This window comes from Peromyscus californicus, unplaced genomic scaffold (assembly GCF_007827085.1).
Source record: "Peromyscus californicus insignis strain IS unplaced genomic scaffold, ASM782708v3 Scaffold_19__1_contigs__length_69161282, whole genome shotgun sequence".
NCBI classification, from domain to species: domain Eukaryota; kingdom Metazoa; phylum Chordata; class Mammalia; order Rodentia; family Cricetidae; genus Peromyscus; species Peromyscus californicus.
The window spans coordinates 54525835-54539200 of record NW_026294491.1 but is presented as its reverse complement, the minus strand read 5'-3'; the positions used below and the strand labels follow the sequence as shown (position 1 = coordinate 54539200).

The window sequence follows — 13366 nt, the reverse complement described above, 5'->3', positions numbered from 1 at the left end:
CTCATACCCCCACACAGACATACATGCAGGCAACACCGTACATTCAGGAAAACCACCAATGCACATTTAAAAACTAAAAAGTACACTAAGGTGCTGCTATAAAGGCATTACCTTCTGGGTTTGGACTCTTCCTACGAAATCCTCTTATGTGGAAATATCTACTATAGAAGCAGACAGATCACAACTGAGTGTTGTAGAAGGTGGATTATGACCAAAAAGTGACCCAACCCAATGATGTCAACCCACTAGAGAGACTATCTACCAGAATGATGATGAGTTACAGCAACAAAACACACCAAGTGATTATAATGGATGTGGCTCTGATGCTAATCCTTGCCCATGCTAAACAAGGGTTCTGTTGCTAAGCTACACCCCTAACCTCCAGCTCCCAAATAATGTTAAGGCACTATACAAATGGAAAAAAATGTTTCATATAGAATGCTGTCCCCATCCCCACTTAGGCAAGAACAGAGTGATTAAATGGTGTGTCTAAAGTCACAAAGTTCATCTGTGTCAGAGTCAGAAAGCACTACACCCTTTTTCATTTGCACAAACAGAATTTCTCAAGAGAGAGAAATCCATCCCCAGACTGTTTAATTATCATAGAAACAACAACCAGAACTGACTTCAGGGAAAGGGACATGGTCAGATATGCCTATTAGAACAGGAAATACTTTTAAATAAAATGTCCTACTAGACAAGATATGTAAGAAAGTAAAATCTGTGCAGATTTCTAGACAGTATCTGTGAGTATTAAAGGCAGGAAAAAGATAGCAAGAAACAAAGAAATAAGGTAAACATGGATGGGCCAGGAGTTTCAAAACAAAACTATTCAAGGGTAAGTAAAAGACAAACGTGAGGTCTAAACAGCATGCACAGAGCACAGAGATCCGGCAAGATTATATAATGAAGTCAAGAGCGTGTAAAGGCAGGCACTAACACAGCCAAGTTGAAGTATAAAAGGGCGATTGCACCAGAGATTAAGATAAATAAAATAATAAGGCATTGTTCCAGTACATAAGGAAGAAAAGGTCAATGGAAAAATAAACAGGGCCTCTGAGAGGCTACTGGAGTAATTGACAGAAGAAGCAGGCAAAGCTCTTTAAGGAAAAAAGGAGTAACTGGAGGCCTTGGCTGCCTCAAAGCTCCCCAAGGCTACTAGAAGGGAGAGGAGGCAAGGACTTGCAATCTGCAACTAGACAAATCCACAGGGGTTTGTTGCAAGGTAGGAAAGGATCTGTGTGGTAGGATGACCAGAGCATGAAGTACTGGAGACAGAGAAGTGCCTCTTCCTCCCCACCCCGTTGTCTCTGAGACAGTACCCAGGACATCAAGGCAGAGGCAAAAGGGAAATCTTCAGAGATTAGCAGAGGGGGGCTGTCAGAAGCAGAGGCGACTCTCGGGGGGCAGAACAGTGCCGTGCAGGGCATGTGTGGAAGTGGACGCTAGAAGTGAAAGAGAAGCTCAGGGCAAGTGTGACATAAGAACAGGAAGAGGAGAGAAAGAGAGAGACAGACAAAGAGACAGAGGCAGAGGAAGGAAGGAGGGAGAGAGGGAGGGAAGGAGATAGAGGGAGGGAGGGGAATGTGAATAGGGAACCGAGGAGAGGGCATTTTAAAATATTAGGACAAGAATGTTAATTAAGGTGGGGGGGGAGTAATTTGCCATAAAATTGCCCTAAAAAAAGTCATGAGAAGGGTAAGGATGACGGAGCGCTCCACTCTGTAGATCCTGCTCAAGGCTGAGCAGCTGCAGACGGCACAGTTCTAACTCCGAATCGAACTTGACTGTGTGACCTTCTATCTGGATAAAGTGTGAAATTCATCTGAGATCATGCACAGTGCTCTCTACTGATACAAAGTTCCTACAACTCGGATGTCTCTTCAATAGCTTCCTTAGCAATCTTCCTTCCCTCCCCCTAAAAAACCAACATTCATTCAAGTCCGAAGTCAGCCTCATAGTCCACATTGATCTAATGCCCATACAGGCACCACACACACACACACACACACACACACACACACACACACACACACACAGAGGCACACAGGCACACACATACCCAGACAGGCACCCACACACACACAGGCACACACAGGCACAGGCACACACATACACACACAGGCACCACACACACGCAGGCATCACACACACAGAGACACACAGAGATCACACACATAGGCACACACAGACACACACATACACACACATAGAGACTACACACACATAGGTACACACAGGCATACACACACACACACACACACACAGGCACCAGACACACAGACACAGGCATACACAGACACACGGAGACCACACACACACATAGGTACACACAGACACACAGAAGTATACACAAAAACACACATACACACAGGCACACACAGACACACAGAGACCACACACACACACACACACACACACACACACACACACACACACACACAGAGGCATGGTTTCCCCCACACAATGACATTGAGGATAAGACCTCAAGACTCCTCTCTGCTGAGCCTTCCTTCTACTACTAAGAATATTCTCAAGTTTCCAAACAACTGGAAGAGAATTGCTTTCGGTTATTTTTGTTTGCTTGTTCTGTTTTGTTTTGTTTTCCTTCCATCTTGGAAGTAAAACAGTTATTTCACATAGACTCAAATTTGGCAACTGGACCCTGGCCTCCGTGGGTCTAGGATCTCCTCTGGCAGCCTTTCCGACTGAAACCCCAATTACTAGGCACTCCCAGAACCCACCGTGGGGTTAAAAAGCCTCTCCCTTGGCACCATGGAAAGCAGGTACTAGAGACCCTCCCAGACACTGCTGACCACGGAAGACTCAGGCCAGAAGCCCTGGAAGACCTACAGAAGCCTCTGACTCCTGCTAGTGAACAATCCAGGGTGAGGGACCACACTGGAAGCCCTACACCCAAAAGCTAAAGGTCAGAGCCAGGCAGAAAGCTGAGGGCTGGTTTTGCCTCAGAATCCACAGGACTTCCATGGAAGGCTTCACAACGGCTTGTCCCTTGCTGCAAAGGAAACATAAATAGCACTTGGAGAGTTTTCTTATAACCCCTTGGAATGGAATGGAGAAAAAAAAATACGAAAGAAAAAATTTTAACTTTGGAAAAGTTTAGGTACAGGGAGGGGATCAGTCTCTGGAGATGAAACTACATTTAAGTTCGAAGTCCTGAGGAGCCTGAACGATTATGCGAATCTTTTTAGCTCTCACTTTTGGGGGCTTGCCTAGCTGAAGGGGTGGAAGGTAGAGGCATGGTTTTGTTAGCAACCTCTGGTCCTTTCTACCTGCCTACGCTTGTTGTGGGGACAAAACAAGATAATGCTTGTAAAATGCTGGCAGCTGGTCTTGCCACTTGATAAGCTCTCAATAAAATTTAGCAGTACTGTCAGTTTTTTGTTATTCTTTCGTCTACACAAAGGTGATTTCAAAAAAAATTACAGCAACTTATCTACCTGGGCGGTGAAGACACTTGTCCTTGGGATCAAATGAGAAAATACATGGTTTTGTTTTTTGGTTTTTTTTTTCAGGCTAGCATAAACTTTTTAAAGCGCTTGGTAAACGGAGGTGATATCGTCAACCATAAGGCTGTCAAACGGACTTTCAAACTCTCTTAAAAGAACAAGGTAGAGGGCAACCTCTTTTGGAACGCAGGCGTTTCTTGGCCCAAAGGAGTAAATTTCTCTGGGACAAAAAAAAAAAAAAAAAAAAAAAAAAAAAAAAAAAAGCAAGGCATTGAGCGGAAAGAACCGGTTGCCAGCCTAAATGAGGACAGCCAGCCGGGAGGCCTGCGGGGCATCGCGCCCTGGGGGACCGCGCCCTGCTGCCTGCGCGCTCAGGACTAGATGGGCAGGCCAGACAGCTCCAGAGAGGCACTCAGAGGGATGCCGACTCCGCGCCCAGTCTGAGCTCTAGCCCTGGCTAGGAAGCTGTTCCCGAAGAGCCAGAAGTCACTCAGACAAGGGCCTTAGCTCGGAGTTTCAGTGTTATCAAAGAGAAGACTTCAGATGAAAGAGTCCTCCTGTTTAATTTTCGACTAATACGTTCGAAAGGCTTTTTAATTGCTTGCAAATGCATTTTCTCTGTACGATTATGGAATCCGTGTTGCCTGTCGGCTGTAAGGCTGAGGCAGAATACAGATCCATGTTAGGCTTTTGACAAACAGCTCGCAGAGCGGGGGTAGGGTCGGACAGGAGGGAGGAAAAAAGAAAGAGAGAGAAGGAAAGGGAAATTTTAAAAATCAGTGACAGCCCTTAAACCGAAATGACTCGAGAGTCTGACAGAAATGTCAATTTCCCCTACGTATTCTGCAGTCATCTCTTCAAAAATGGCCTGCCTTTTCTCCTTTGCAACTGGGAAACATTTTTATGTAAAGTGGCCACTGGGTTGCTGAAGGTGAAGTGGTGAGATACAGGAGAGGAAAGAGGAGCTAGGGACTTACAAAAAAAGACCCAGAAAGAAGCATGCAACTCGCTAGAAAAGGGAAGGATAATGGGGAGGGGCCGGAAGAGATAGGGGTCCATGTAAATGAGTCAAGAGATGGGGGTCCATGTTAATGAGTCAAGAGATGGGGTCCCTGTAAAAGAGTCAAGAGAAAGAGAGGTCCGTCTATATGAGTCATTTTAAAACACTTTCAGAACTGTCTGGAGCGCTTCTCTCTCCACCGATCCTGTGGAGGAAAAGTGAATCCACCAGGGGTTTCAAACACTGGATGGGAAAGTCCACCAGACTTGTCTGTTCAGCCCCTGAAGGAATGCTCTGCTCACCAGCCCCCTGCAGCTGTGGTGAGGGAAGGGGGAGGGGAGGAAGGCTCCATTATAAGCCCGTGGACCAAGAGAGGTTCCAGGTCGTTAAAAGCCTGAGTGATTGAAAGGGCCCCTGACAGGGAAAGTAATGATAAGAATGTCTTACAGAGCCAAAGCTCCAGTTAGAAACCTATTCAGGAAGAGTTCCTCAAAGGGCTGGGAATCCTAGAAGAGGTAGAGGGGTCCGTATGGGCAGGCACAGTAAGAGCAAGCCCAAGGTAGGACATTGAGGTCTTTCAGCTGCTCTGTTCTCTAAAATTATCATTTGTATATTCCTCTTAAATAAGGCTTCACAGAGGTGAAGGGTAATGGAAGAACCTACAGATTTAAGACAAATATTTCTTGGTAGTAGTTGTGTAATGGACATCTTCACTCTGTGAAAAGCAGCATTGACTCTTTGGGGTAGTCAGTGTTCTACTGTTGTCCTGAGCAAGAATAATTTAGGAGCCGGGGGCTTTATGACAATGGAAAATGTCTCTTATTTGCAAGTTCATGCTTGGGTTGTGGAGCTGCACGCACCAGTGCAGCAGAGCACACTAAATTCCATTCTTAGAAAATGTGCACAGATACTTGCTTAAGGCATAACATTAATGGATCAATCTTCTCTCTACTCTCCTCAAAAAAAAAAAAAAATGAAGGAAGAGAGAAAGGGAAGAAGAAATAGGGAGAGAGAGCAGGCACATGGAGAATGGAAGACAGACACATTTGTTAATTCCTGTTGGTAAATGTATGGGGGGGGGTTAGAAATTGCCCAACTAGAAGCAAATGCGGTAGCTCAATGCTAGACAATATACCGAGTATAAAGCTTGACTTTGATTTCAAGAAACAAACACACACACACAGGATAAATCATATTAAATAATTGCAATCATTACTTTATTTAATACAACACAAGCAAATTGGTAAGCAGAAGCCCCAAGTAGAAGGCAAAATAAAGGAGAAAAAGAAGGAGGAAGAGGAGGAAGAGGAAGAAAACTGAAGAAATACTTATTAAAGTTAGGGATAAGGGCTGAGACGGCTGTCTGCTAGCTGTTTGCCAATCTCAGACTTACAGTACATACACATCCTTTCAGTGAAAATGCTTGAGAATGGATCCAAACTAAAGCAAACTGCATGGTAGACACCTAGAAACTCAGGAAGAGGAACTTCAACTTTCTGAACCATTCTTCCAGCTCTGAATCCTAATCAAGGCAATGGTGATATGCAAAGGGCTTTCTTAGTGAATTACTAGAAGGATTTTTGTAGGACAGTCCCTTCTGTGATTTAGAAATAGAAGGAGGAAGAAAGGCATGACTATTAAAGAGAACTCTTCTGCCACAGAGGTGCCAGGTAGCAAGGCTGCCTCGTGCTCATGTGGGCACTGTCCTGGCCTCTGGCTGAGATTGGGATGCACACCACCAGTTTTCCCTTAGAAGGGGCCCCAGGCAGCCTGTCACCATGAATCCAGCATGCTGTGGCCAGTTAATTCAATTACAACACCCCCTAGAGAATGTGTAGCCAATCACTCTCCAAGAAAGGAGGAAAACCGAAAAAGAGGAATTAACTTTGCTGAAAAGCCCAGTCTTTGGGTCAAGCAAGATGTCACTTATTAATTGCTCAAGACTATTAATTGGATGACAGGGGGACAGGAGGGGGAGATGTCTAACAGAAACAAATCCAGAGGCTGCACCTCACACACACAAGGCATCAAACACACCTGCCTCGATGAATTTATTTATAAAAGGGGCACACTGAGCAACCCCAGAGCAGATGGGAGGGAATACTGACCAATTTGTGCATATGGCACAGATGATTTCCCCAACTATCCTTGGAGAGTGAAACAGCTTTTTTTGTGTATTTAAAAGTTGATATAGGTGGGAGGGAGCAGTTGACCAACAGAAGTTTCCCTTTGTCTAAGATGTTGATGTAAGGAATGGGATGTGGGGGAAGGATGAAGATGTTCCGATGGAGCCTGACAAGATAGATTCTGTAGCAAAAAGTTGTAGACTTTATCCTTCCTGCTCCATCACCTTAAGTCTATTTAAGTACTTCTCTCACTCTGTGATTTTCAGTTTCCTCCAAGCCCAAGAGTGTTCCCAAAGAAACCCTTCATACCCTTTGTCTGGGTGCTTAGAAATGGGGTAGGAATTGAGAAAGCAATGGAGAGATATGACTGCCAACACCTCAGTCAAGCACTCAGACAGAAGGGGTAGCCGGAAGGCACCCTACGGTAGAGTCTAAGCTTCTTTACCAAGAGCATCCTAAGACTCCTTTTTAAGGGAGGTGCTGTTTATGGCTGTGTCTGGAAGCAGGAATGAATATGTGGGCCCCAGGGGCTCCACAGCAGGCTGAGTAGGCAGCCATACTGTCCTGAGTCTCCTGGTTGTCCTGGAAGAGAAAGTTGTGCATCCTCTCTCCTTGGACCTAAGCTAAAAGGGAAAGTCCCTTCACCTTAACTGAAGACATTCCTGATACTGAGGAGGGTCGGGGAAAGATGAATTTTGCTTGTCTGAGAGGATCTATCCTTTCCTATTTGAGTGCAGACTACTTATGAAGCTAATATTGGGTACCAGAAAACGTGTCTCACCATTCACAAGAGAGCTAGCAGGTCCCCTATATTCTTCTGGTGGGGATGGGGTTGAACTTTCTCAGGGACAAGATTTCTGAGACAAGATTATAGAATCAGTCCTCAGGTCCCATGGACTACCACGTATGATCATATTATTTAGATCCACTTTGGGTGAGCTGTGAGTGCTGGGCTAGGACATAGCGAACAAAGACTCTAGTGCAAGCATTTGGGGGTGCAGTCTCTAAGGACCAACAGTGCTCTTCTCTCCCCTCCTACTTAAAGATCATGCCCTATATTCTTCCTTTTCATCTTCATTGACCTCACTTGAAAAGCCTTCTGACTTCGTTAGACAGCAATGTGGAATTGGGTGGGGGGAGGTAAGTCCACCTTGACATGGAGAGCAAATATTGGCTGCTGATCCTGTGAGGAAGTAAGGCATCTCCGATCTCTATTTCTGACAATGCATTTCAATTCTTGTCATGTGCCTTTGTCCATTTGTATAGAACCAAAAGCTCTGAGTGACAGTCCCAGTTACCCTGCATGAGCATATCCTAATAAACCCTCCCAAACATCCAACCAAAAAAAAAAAAAAAAAAAAAAAAAAAGCCACATGTCTGCTTGCCTGGGGCTTGTTATTAAGACACCTTCTCAGTTTAAACACTTAAAAGCTAACCAAATGAAATAGCAATTAAGACTGAATTACCCTGTCTATCTCTGAGATGAACCAGTGGGGCCAGCCAGCCAGCCAGCCAGGTTTTTTTTTTTTTCTTGCATAGGCAAGTTTGCTGATAAAATCTTGCAAAGCCTCCATATTTTGAGTTTGTAGCCATCACACACACACACACACACACACACACACACACACACACACACACACTTCAAAATACTAGATAACTCAGTGGAACAGTCTAAATTTTGAATGAAGTAAAACTCCAAAACTGTTTGAAAGTTGAGAAATCCACCAAGAAAAGAAAAGATGTGTGTATTGTCTCCTTCCAGCCCTCTCTTTGTAAAATGTAACTTCTAAGTATGGGGGGGCGGTTATTTGGAGGTAACGGTGTTCAAGTACCTGTTTCCACTATTAAATGGTTCACACTCCACATCTTCAAAAAACAGAAAGAAAAAAACAAAAAACAAAAAGCACTGTTTACAAGAGGAAGGAGGAAAACACAAAAAAGAAGGAAAATAGGATGGATTGGGAGTGAAAGACGTTCACTTAAGTGTGCAATCTCCTCACACGTCTTTATTCTCTTGGATTTTTCCAGCTGTCCCACTTCGTTGAGACAGAAACTTAGGACTGTCCATCATGGTTATTTATCTTAAAAACTGCTGAAAAAAATGTTACCCACCACCTGGTGTTGCCTTTCAAAAGGGAGAAAGAACCCAAATTCAATGTAAACATGAGAAAAACAGTATTGGTTTTACTTAGAAGAAGGCAGACACCCCAACTGGGCAAGACTGAGTCTAATGTCTGTAGGAAAAAATCAGCTTTCAGCATCCAGGGAGTAGAACCAATAGGAACAAGTGCTCAGTCATGTAAAAGAAAGGTTTAATTAATATATATTTCTGTCTGTAACATGCACATATTGGGGGTAGATTTCCATCTTCACAATAAAAATGTGTAAATGCTCTCAGCAGAGATGAGTCCCCACCTCAGTCTGTATAGAAAAGCACGATAAAGGTTGGGGAAAATGGATAAAAATGTTGAAAGAAGCTCCAGTTCCTTATTAGGCGAAGATACAATATTTATTCCTTGTCTCATGGGATAATCTCCTCTGCCTATTGTCCTCCCCGTTCTCAGTGCTGATGCTTAATTTTCAAAACTTCTATATTACCAAGGGACCTACGACATCAGCCAAAGAAATTCTCAGCAAGTACAAAATCTGTTCCAGGGAGCTGCTTTTGTGCAGAGGGAAAATTTTGTTCCTACAGGTTTTTAAGTGGGTACGAGGCAAGGAGCCATCCGATCCGGGCAAAACCATTACAATTTAGATCTGTATCTACGGAGCATTTTTTTTTCCTTTAAAAAAAATTGGAAAATACAAGAAGTTTTGGATTTTTTTCCTGATTCTTTTTTTGGAGGGGGAAATTGCACCGTAAGCTTTTGGAGAAACCCAACATGTCAACTACCTTTCCCGGACTAGTCCACGATGCGGAGGTATTATTACTTTTTTTTGTGAGCGCGCGCGCGTGTGTGTGTGAGTGTGTGTGAGTGTGTGGCGGCGGTGGTGGCGGCGGTGGTGGCAGCTTCCCCTGCCTCTAATCTATATTGGACCGTTACGTTTAATTATAATCTGGCTTTCGGGAGAAGTTAAGGAAGGGAAGGGGAGAAAAGTTCGTTATGACATCTGTCGCCAGGGAGGGCAACTCTCCACGTTAAGCACCATTTGCGGTAATGAGGGAGAAGCATAATCCTAACAATAAGGGGGGGATGAGGAGAAAGCTAGAGGCACAGAAAAGATCCTCCGAAAAGCAAAGAAAAGGGACTGATGGGGGGTGGTAGGTGGACATGGGGGATGGGGAAGAACGTACCCCTTTTTCAAGGGGCTTATTGGAGGAATGGGATACAGGCGACTACAGAAGTGAGCAAGTTGAACAATTTGCACAGACTGGGATTTTTAATATATATACAATTATATATGTGGACGACAATATTTTTGAGTCGCCCCGGCTGAACATCTCGGCTTGGCCAGGCGGCGTTGCGGTGCGAGGGTTTGCTGGAGCGGCGAAGTGCATCGTCGCTTCTCTGCCTGTGGACGCTCCCGCTCCCCGCAGCCCCCGGTCACCTGCAAACCTGACTCGGACGCCTAGCTCCAAGCACAAGTTGGGAAGGGAAGGGCGTGTGAGTGCGCGCGCGCGCGCGCGTGTGTGTGTGTGTTTGTGTGTGTGTGTGACTGTGTGTGTCTGTCTGTCTGTCTGCCTGCCTGACTGTTTGTCTGTGTGTGACTGTGTATGCGTGTGTGATATCGCCCCCACCTATATAGGGTGGGGGATTCCCCCCACCCCACTCTCTGCACTGTGAAGACGAGGCCGCCCACCCCCAGTTCAACTGTTCTGGAAGTCTGCTTGGCGAAGGCGCTCACTGAGCCCCGGCTGCTCTCCCGAGCCCAGCGTGCTTGCTCTCTTTCTCCTAGGAGAGAAGCAGGGAAAGCTCCCGACTCTGGGAGAGTGGATCCTTGGTTGCAAAATGACAAACCTCAAGTTTTTCTGCTCTCCCCTTTCCCCCTCTTCCTTCCAGATACGTCACGACGGATCAAACAGCTACCGTTTGATGCAGCTTGGCTGTCTGGAGTCCGTAGCCAATTCCACGGTTGCCTATTCCTCCTCCTCTCCTCTAACTTACTCCACCACCGGCACCGAGTTTGCGTCCCCCTACTTCTCCACTAACCACCAGTACACCCCGCTTCACCACCAGTCGTTCCATTACGAGTTCCAGCACAGCCACCCGGCGGTCACTCCCGACGCCTACTCTCTGAACTCGCTCCACCACTCACAACAGTACTACCAGCAGATTCACCACGGGGAGCCCACCGACTTTATTAACCTGCACAATGCGCGGGCGCTCAAGTCCTCCTGCCTGGACGAGCAGAGGCGGGAGCTGGGCTGCCTCGATGCCTACCGCCGCCACGACCTGTCCCTCATGAGCCATGGCTCTCAGTATGGAATGCACCCAGATCAAAGACTCCTGCCAGGGCCCAGCCTGGGGCTGGCCGCCGCGGGAGCCGACGACTTGCAGGTAAATAAGCATGCAGCGGATTTGTCTGCGCCCTCCCCTCGCCCTCCCCCTCCCGCTCTCCGTTAATGCTCTGGCTGTAAGGCGCTCTCTCTCTCTCTCTCTCTCTCTCTCTCTCTCTCTCTCTCTCTCTCTCTCTCTCTCTCTCTCTCTCTCTCTCACACACACACACACACACACACACACACACACACACACACGACTTAGGGGAAGTCATCAAATTACAGGAAGCCGGTGCCCACTCCGTTCCTCTCATTGGATCAATAGCTACAGCCCCTACCTGGGGCCAGTCATCAGAAGTCTTTCTTGAATCTACATTTCTGACCCTGAAAGAAAACGTGTGTGAGGTCGGTGGAGCTGGGTTTGAATCTAGCGGTCTCAGAGCAAGACGCGCTAAAAGCTGACGACCAGTTCATTCTATCCTCAGTTTCCATAACGTACAGGCTCTACTCTCATATTTCTAGCGTTGGCCTAAACAGAGCCTGTAGGGGAATCTCGGCATGAGTGGAGAGAGAGAGGTTGTTCTCAGGAAATTGTTGGAACGAGCTTGAGCAAAAGTTTCACAAACGTATCAGATTGCTGTGTCAAGTAAGGAACCACAAATGAAAGCCTCAGAACTCAGCCCCAATAAAATAATCTGCACAATGCACTTCGCCAGAGTATAAGCTGTATGGTATGCTCTGCCTGAGCATACCCAAGCTGGCAGCCCAGCAGGATGCTTTCGTCTTTATTCTCTCTCCTCAGGTCACTCCATATTACGTAAGATGCAACTCGTTATCCTGTCAGAAATGAGGGCATAAAGGAAGTAAGACAAATAGAGGGGGAAAAAAAACGGGAAGGGAAAAGGAAGGAATGGGGAAGGGAGGAAGAAAGGGAAAGAGAAAGGAAATGTATTCAGACACTGCAGAAGCCACCACTTAATCAAGTCTCCTACTTTCTTAACACGTTTTCCACATTCACTGCCAACAAAAGAATTAATGAAGTGATGCCATTGTCTCAGACAGATTTCAAATCGATAAAATCCACCAAGGTCTAGAGTAGGAACCCGGAAGAGTCCAACTTGAACTTTCTTTAAGTGGAAAGCACATCTTCCTTTTTTTAGTCTGCACAAAGCTTGCCATCTCCGCACTCTCCAGAAGACTGGGAAGATATTTCCAGGAGCACAACTTGGAGACAGAAGAGATCTCTTGTTGCGCACAGAATATCTTTCCCCCTCCTCAACCCCTGAGCAAGAGATTAATTTTAAATTAAAGTGAAAGCCCTTACAGTTCCAACAAAGAGTCATAACCACATGATTCATGCACAAGAAAAAAGATTTCACTCCTTAAAGCTTGACTTGCTACACTTATATTCACAAAATAATTTTATACGCTTAGGGCATTTTTTTACATTTTTCACAAGGATCCCCTTATGTCTCAGGAGGGGAAAAAATCTGCCATTCAATGCTTAGCTCAACTAAAACCTATTTACTCCTTTTAATAGCCACGTCTGCTGCTGATTTTTTTGTATCTGTACAAATTTTTTTTCTGTGCTCGGCACAAAGCTGAGCATTTTTCAAAAGAGAGGATTAGAACATTTGCAAGCACCGGACAAAGACAGAATCCTGTGCAAAAGGACACCGTAGTTTATCCAATTTTCGACTTAGTGCCATTCAACTGGTCATTTATGCAATGTCATCTGACCAAACAGCATGTTTTACTTATGAGGGGGGGAAAGTATGTTAAGTGAAGAGACCAAGATCTGTTTCTTCTAAGAAAATAAACATCCTAACAGTGCGCCAGAGAGTGAGAGGGGAAATGATTCTGCTTCCTTGGAGAGCTTGGGTGTCCTTTACCTTTTACACTTCAGATATCTTCAAATCTTTATTTCAGCCTATCTCTTATACAGTTATTCTTCATTTTCTTTTTGTTATTTGTGTTGAAATAATACTAATCATACTGAGGAAGGAAACACTTGAAGATACTAGATGAAAGAGTATGGTGTGCGATACATACATGCATGTACGGTCATGAAGACTTCTGTATGTAAGTGCATGTATTATAATGTGTATGAAGACTAGGACAAGTTTATAAATATATAAAGCTATTCTACTCTTCTGGATGTACTTAGTAGAATGAAAAAAAAAGAAAGAACCACAGCTACATTTAAAACAAGAAATGAAGGAGTATGTGGGGAAAACCCGTCTCTCTCCTTTTATTTCTTCCTTTTTGAAACAGTCATCAGCATATGCCTCATTTCAAATGCAACAAATGTAAATATACTTTTCCCTGCACA

The 13366-nt window shown here is 45.1% G+C and overlaps 1 protein-coding gene across 1 annotated transcript in view; it reads left to right on the top strand.

The window, feature by feature from the left end:
- The first annotated feature begins 9933 nt into the window (after nt 1-9933).
- The window catches only part of Tfap2d (transcription factor AP-2 delta), a 56778-nt gene continuing 53345 nt past the window's right edge, over nt 9934-13366 (top strand). Inside the window, exon 1 of the mRNA XM_052743963.1 lies at nt 9934-11095. Coding sequence (XP_052599923.1) covers nt 10547-11095 — 549 coding nt within the window. The 5' untranslated portion in view covers nt 9934-10546. The remainder of the gene's footprint in view (nt 11096-13366) is intronic.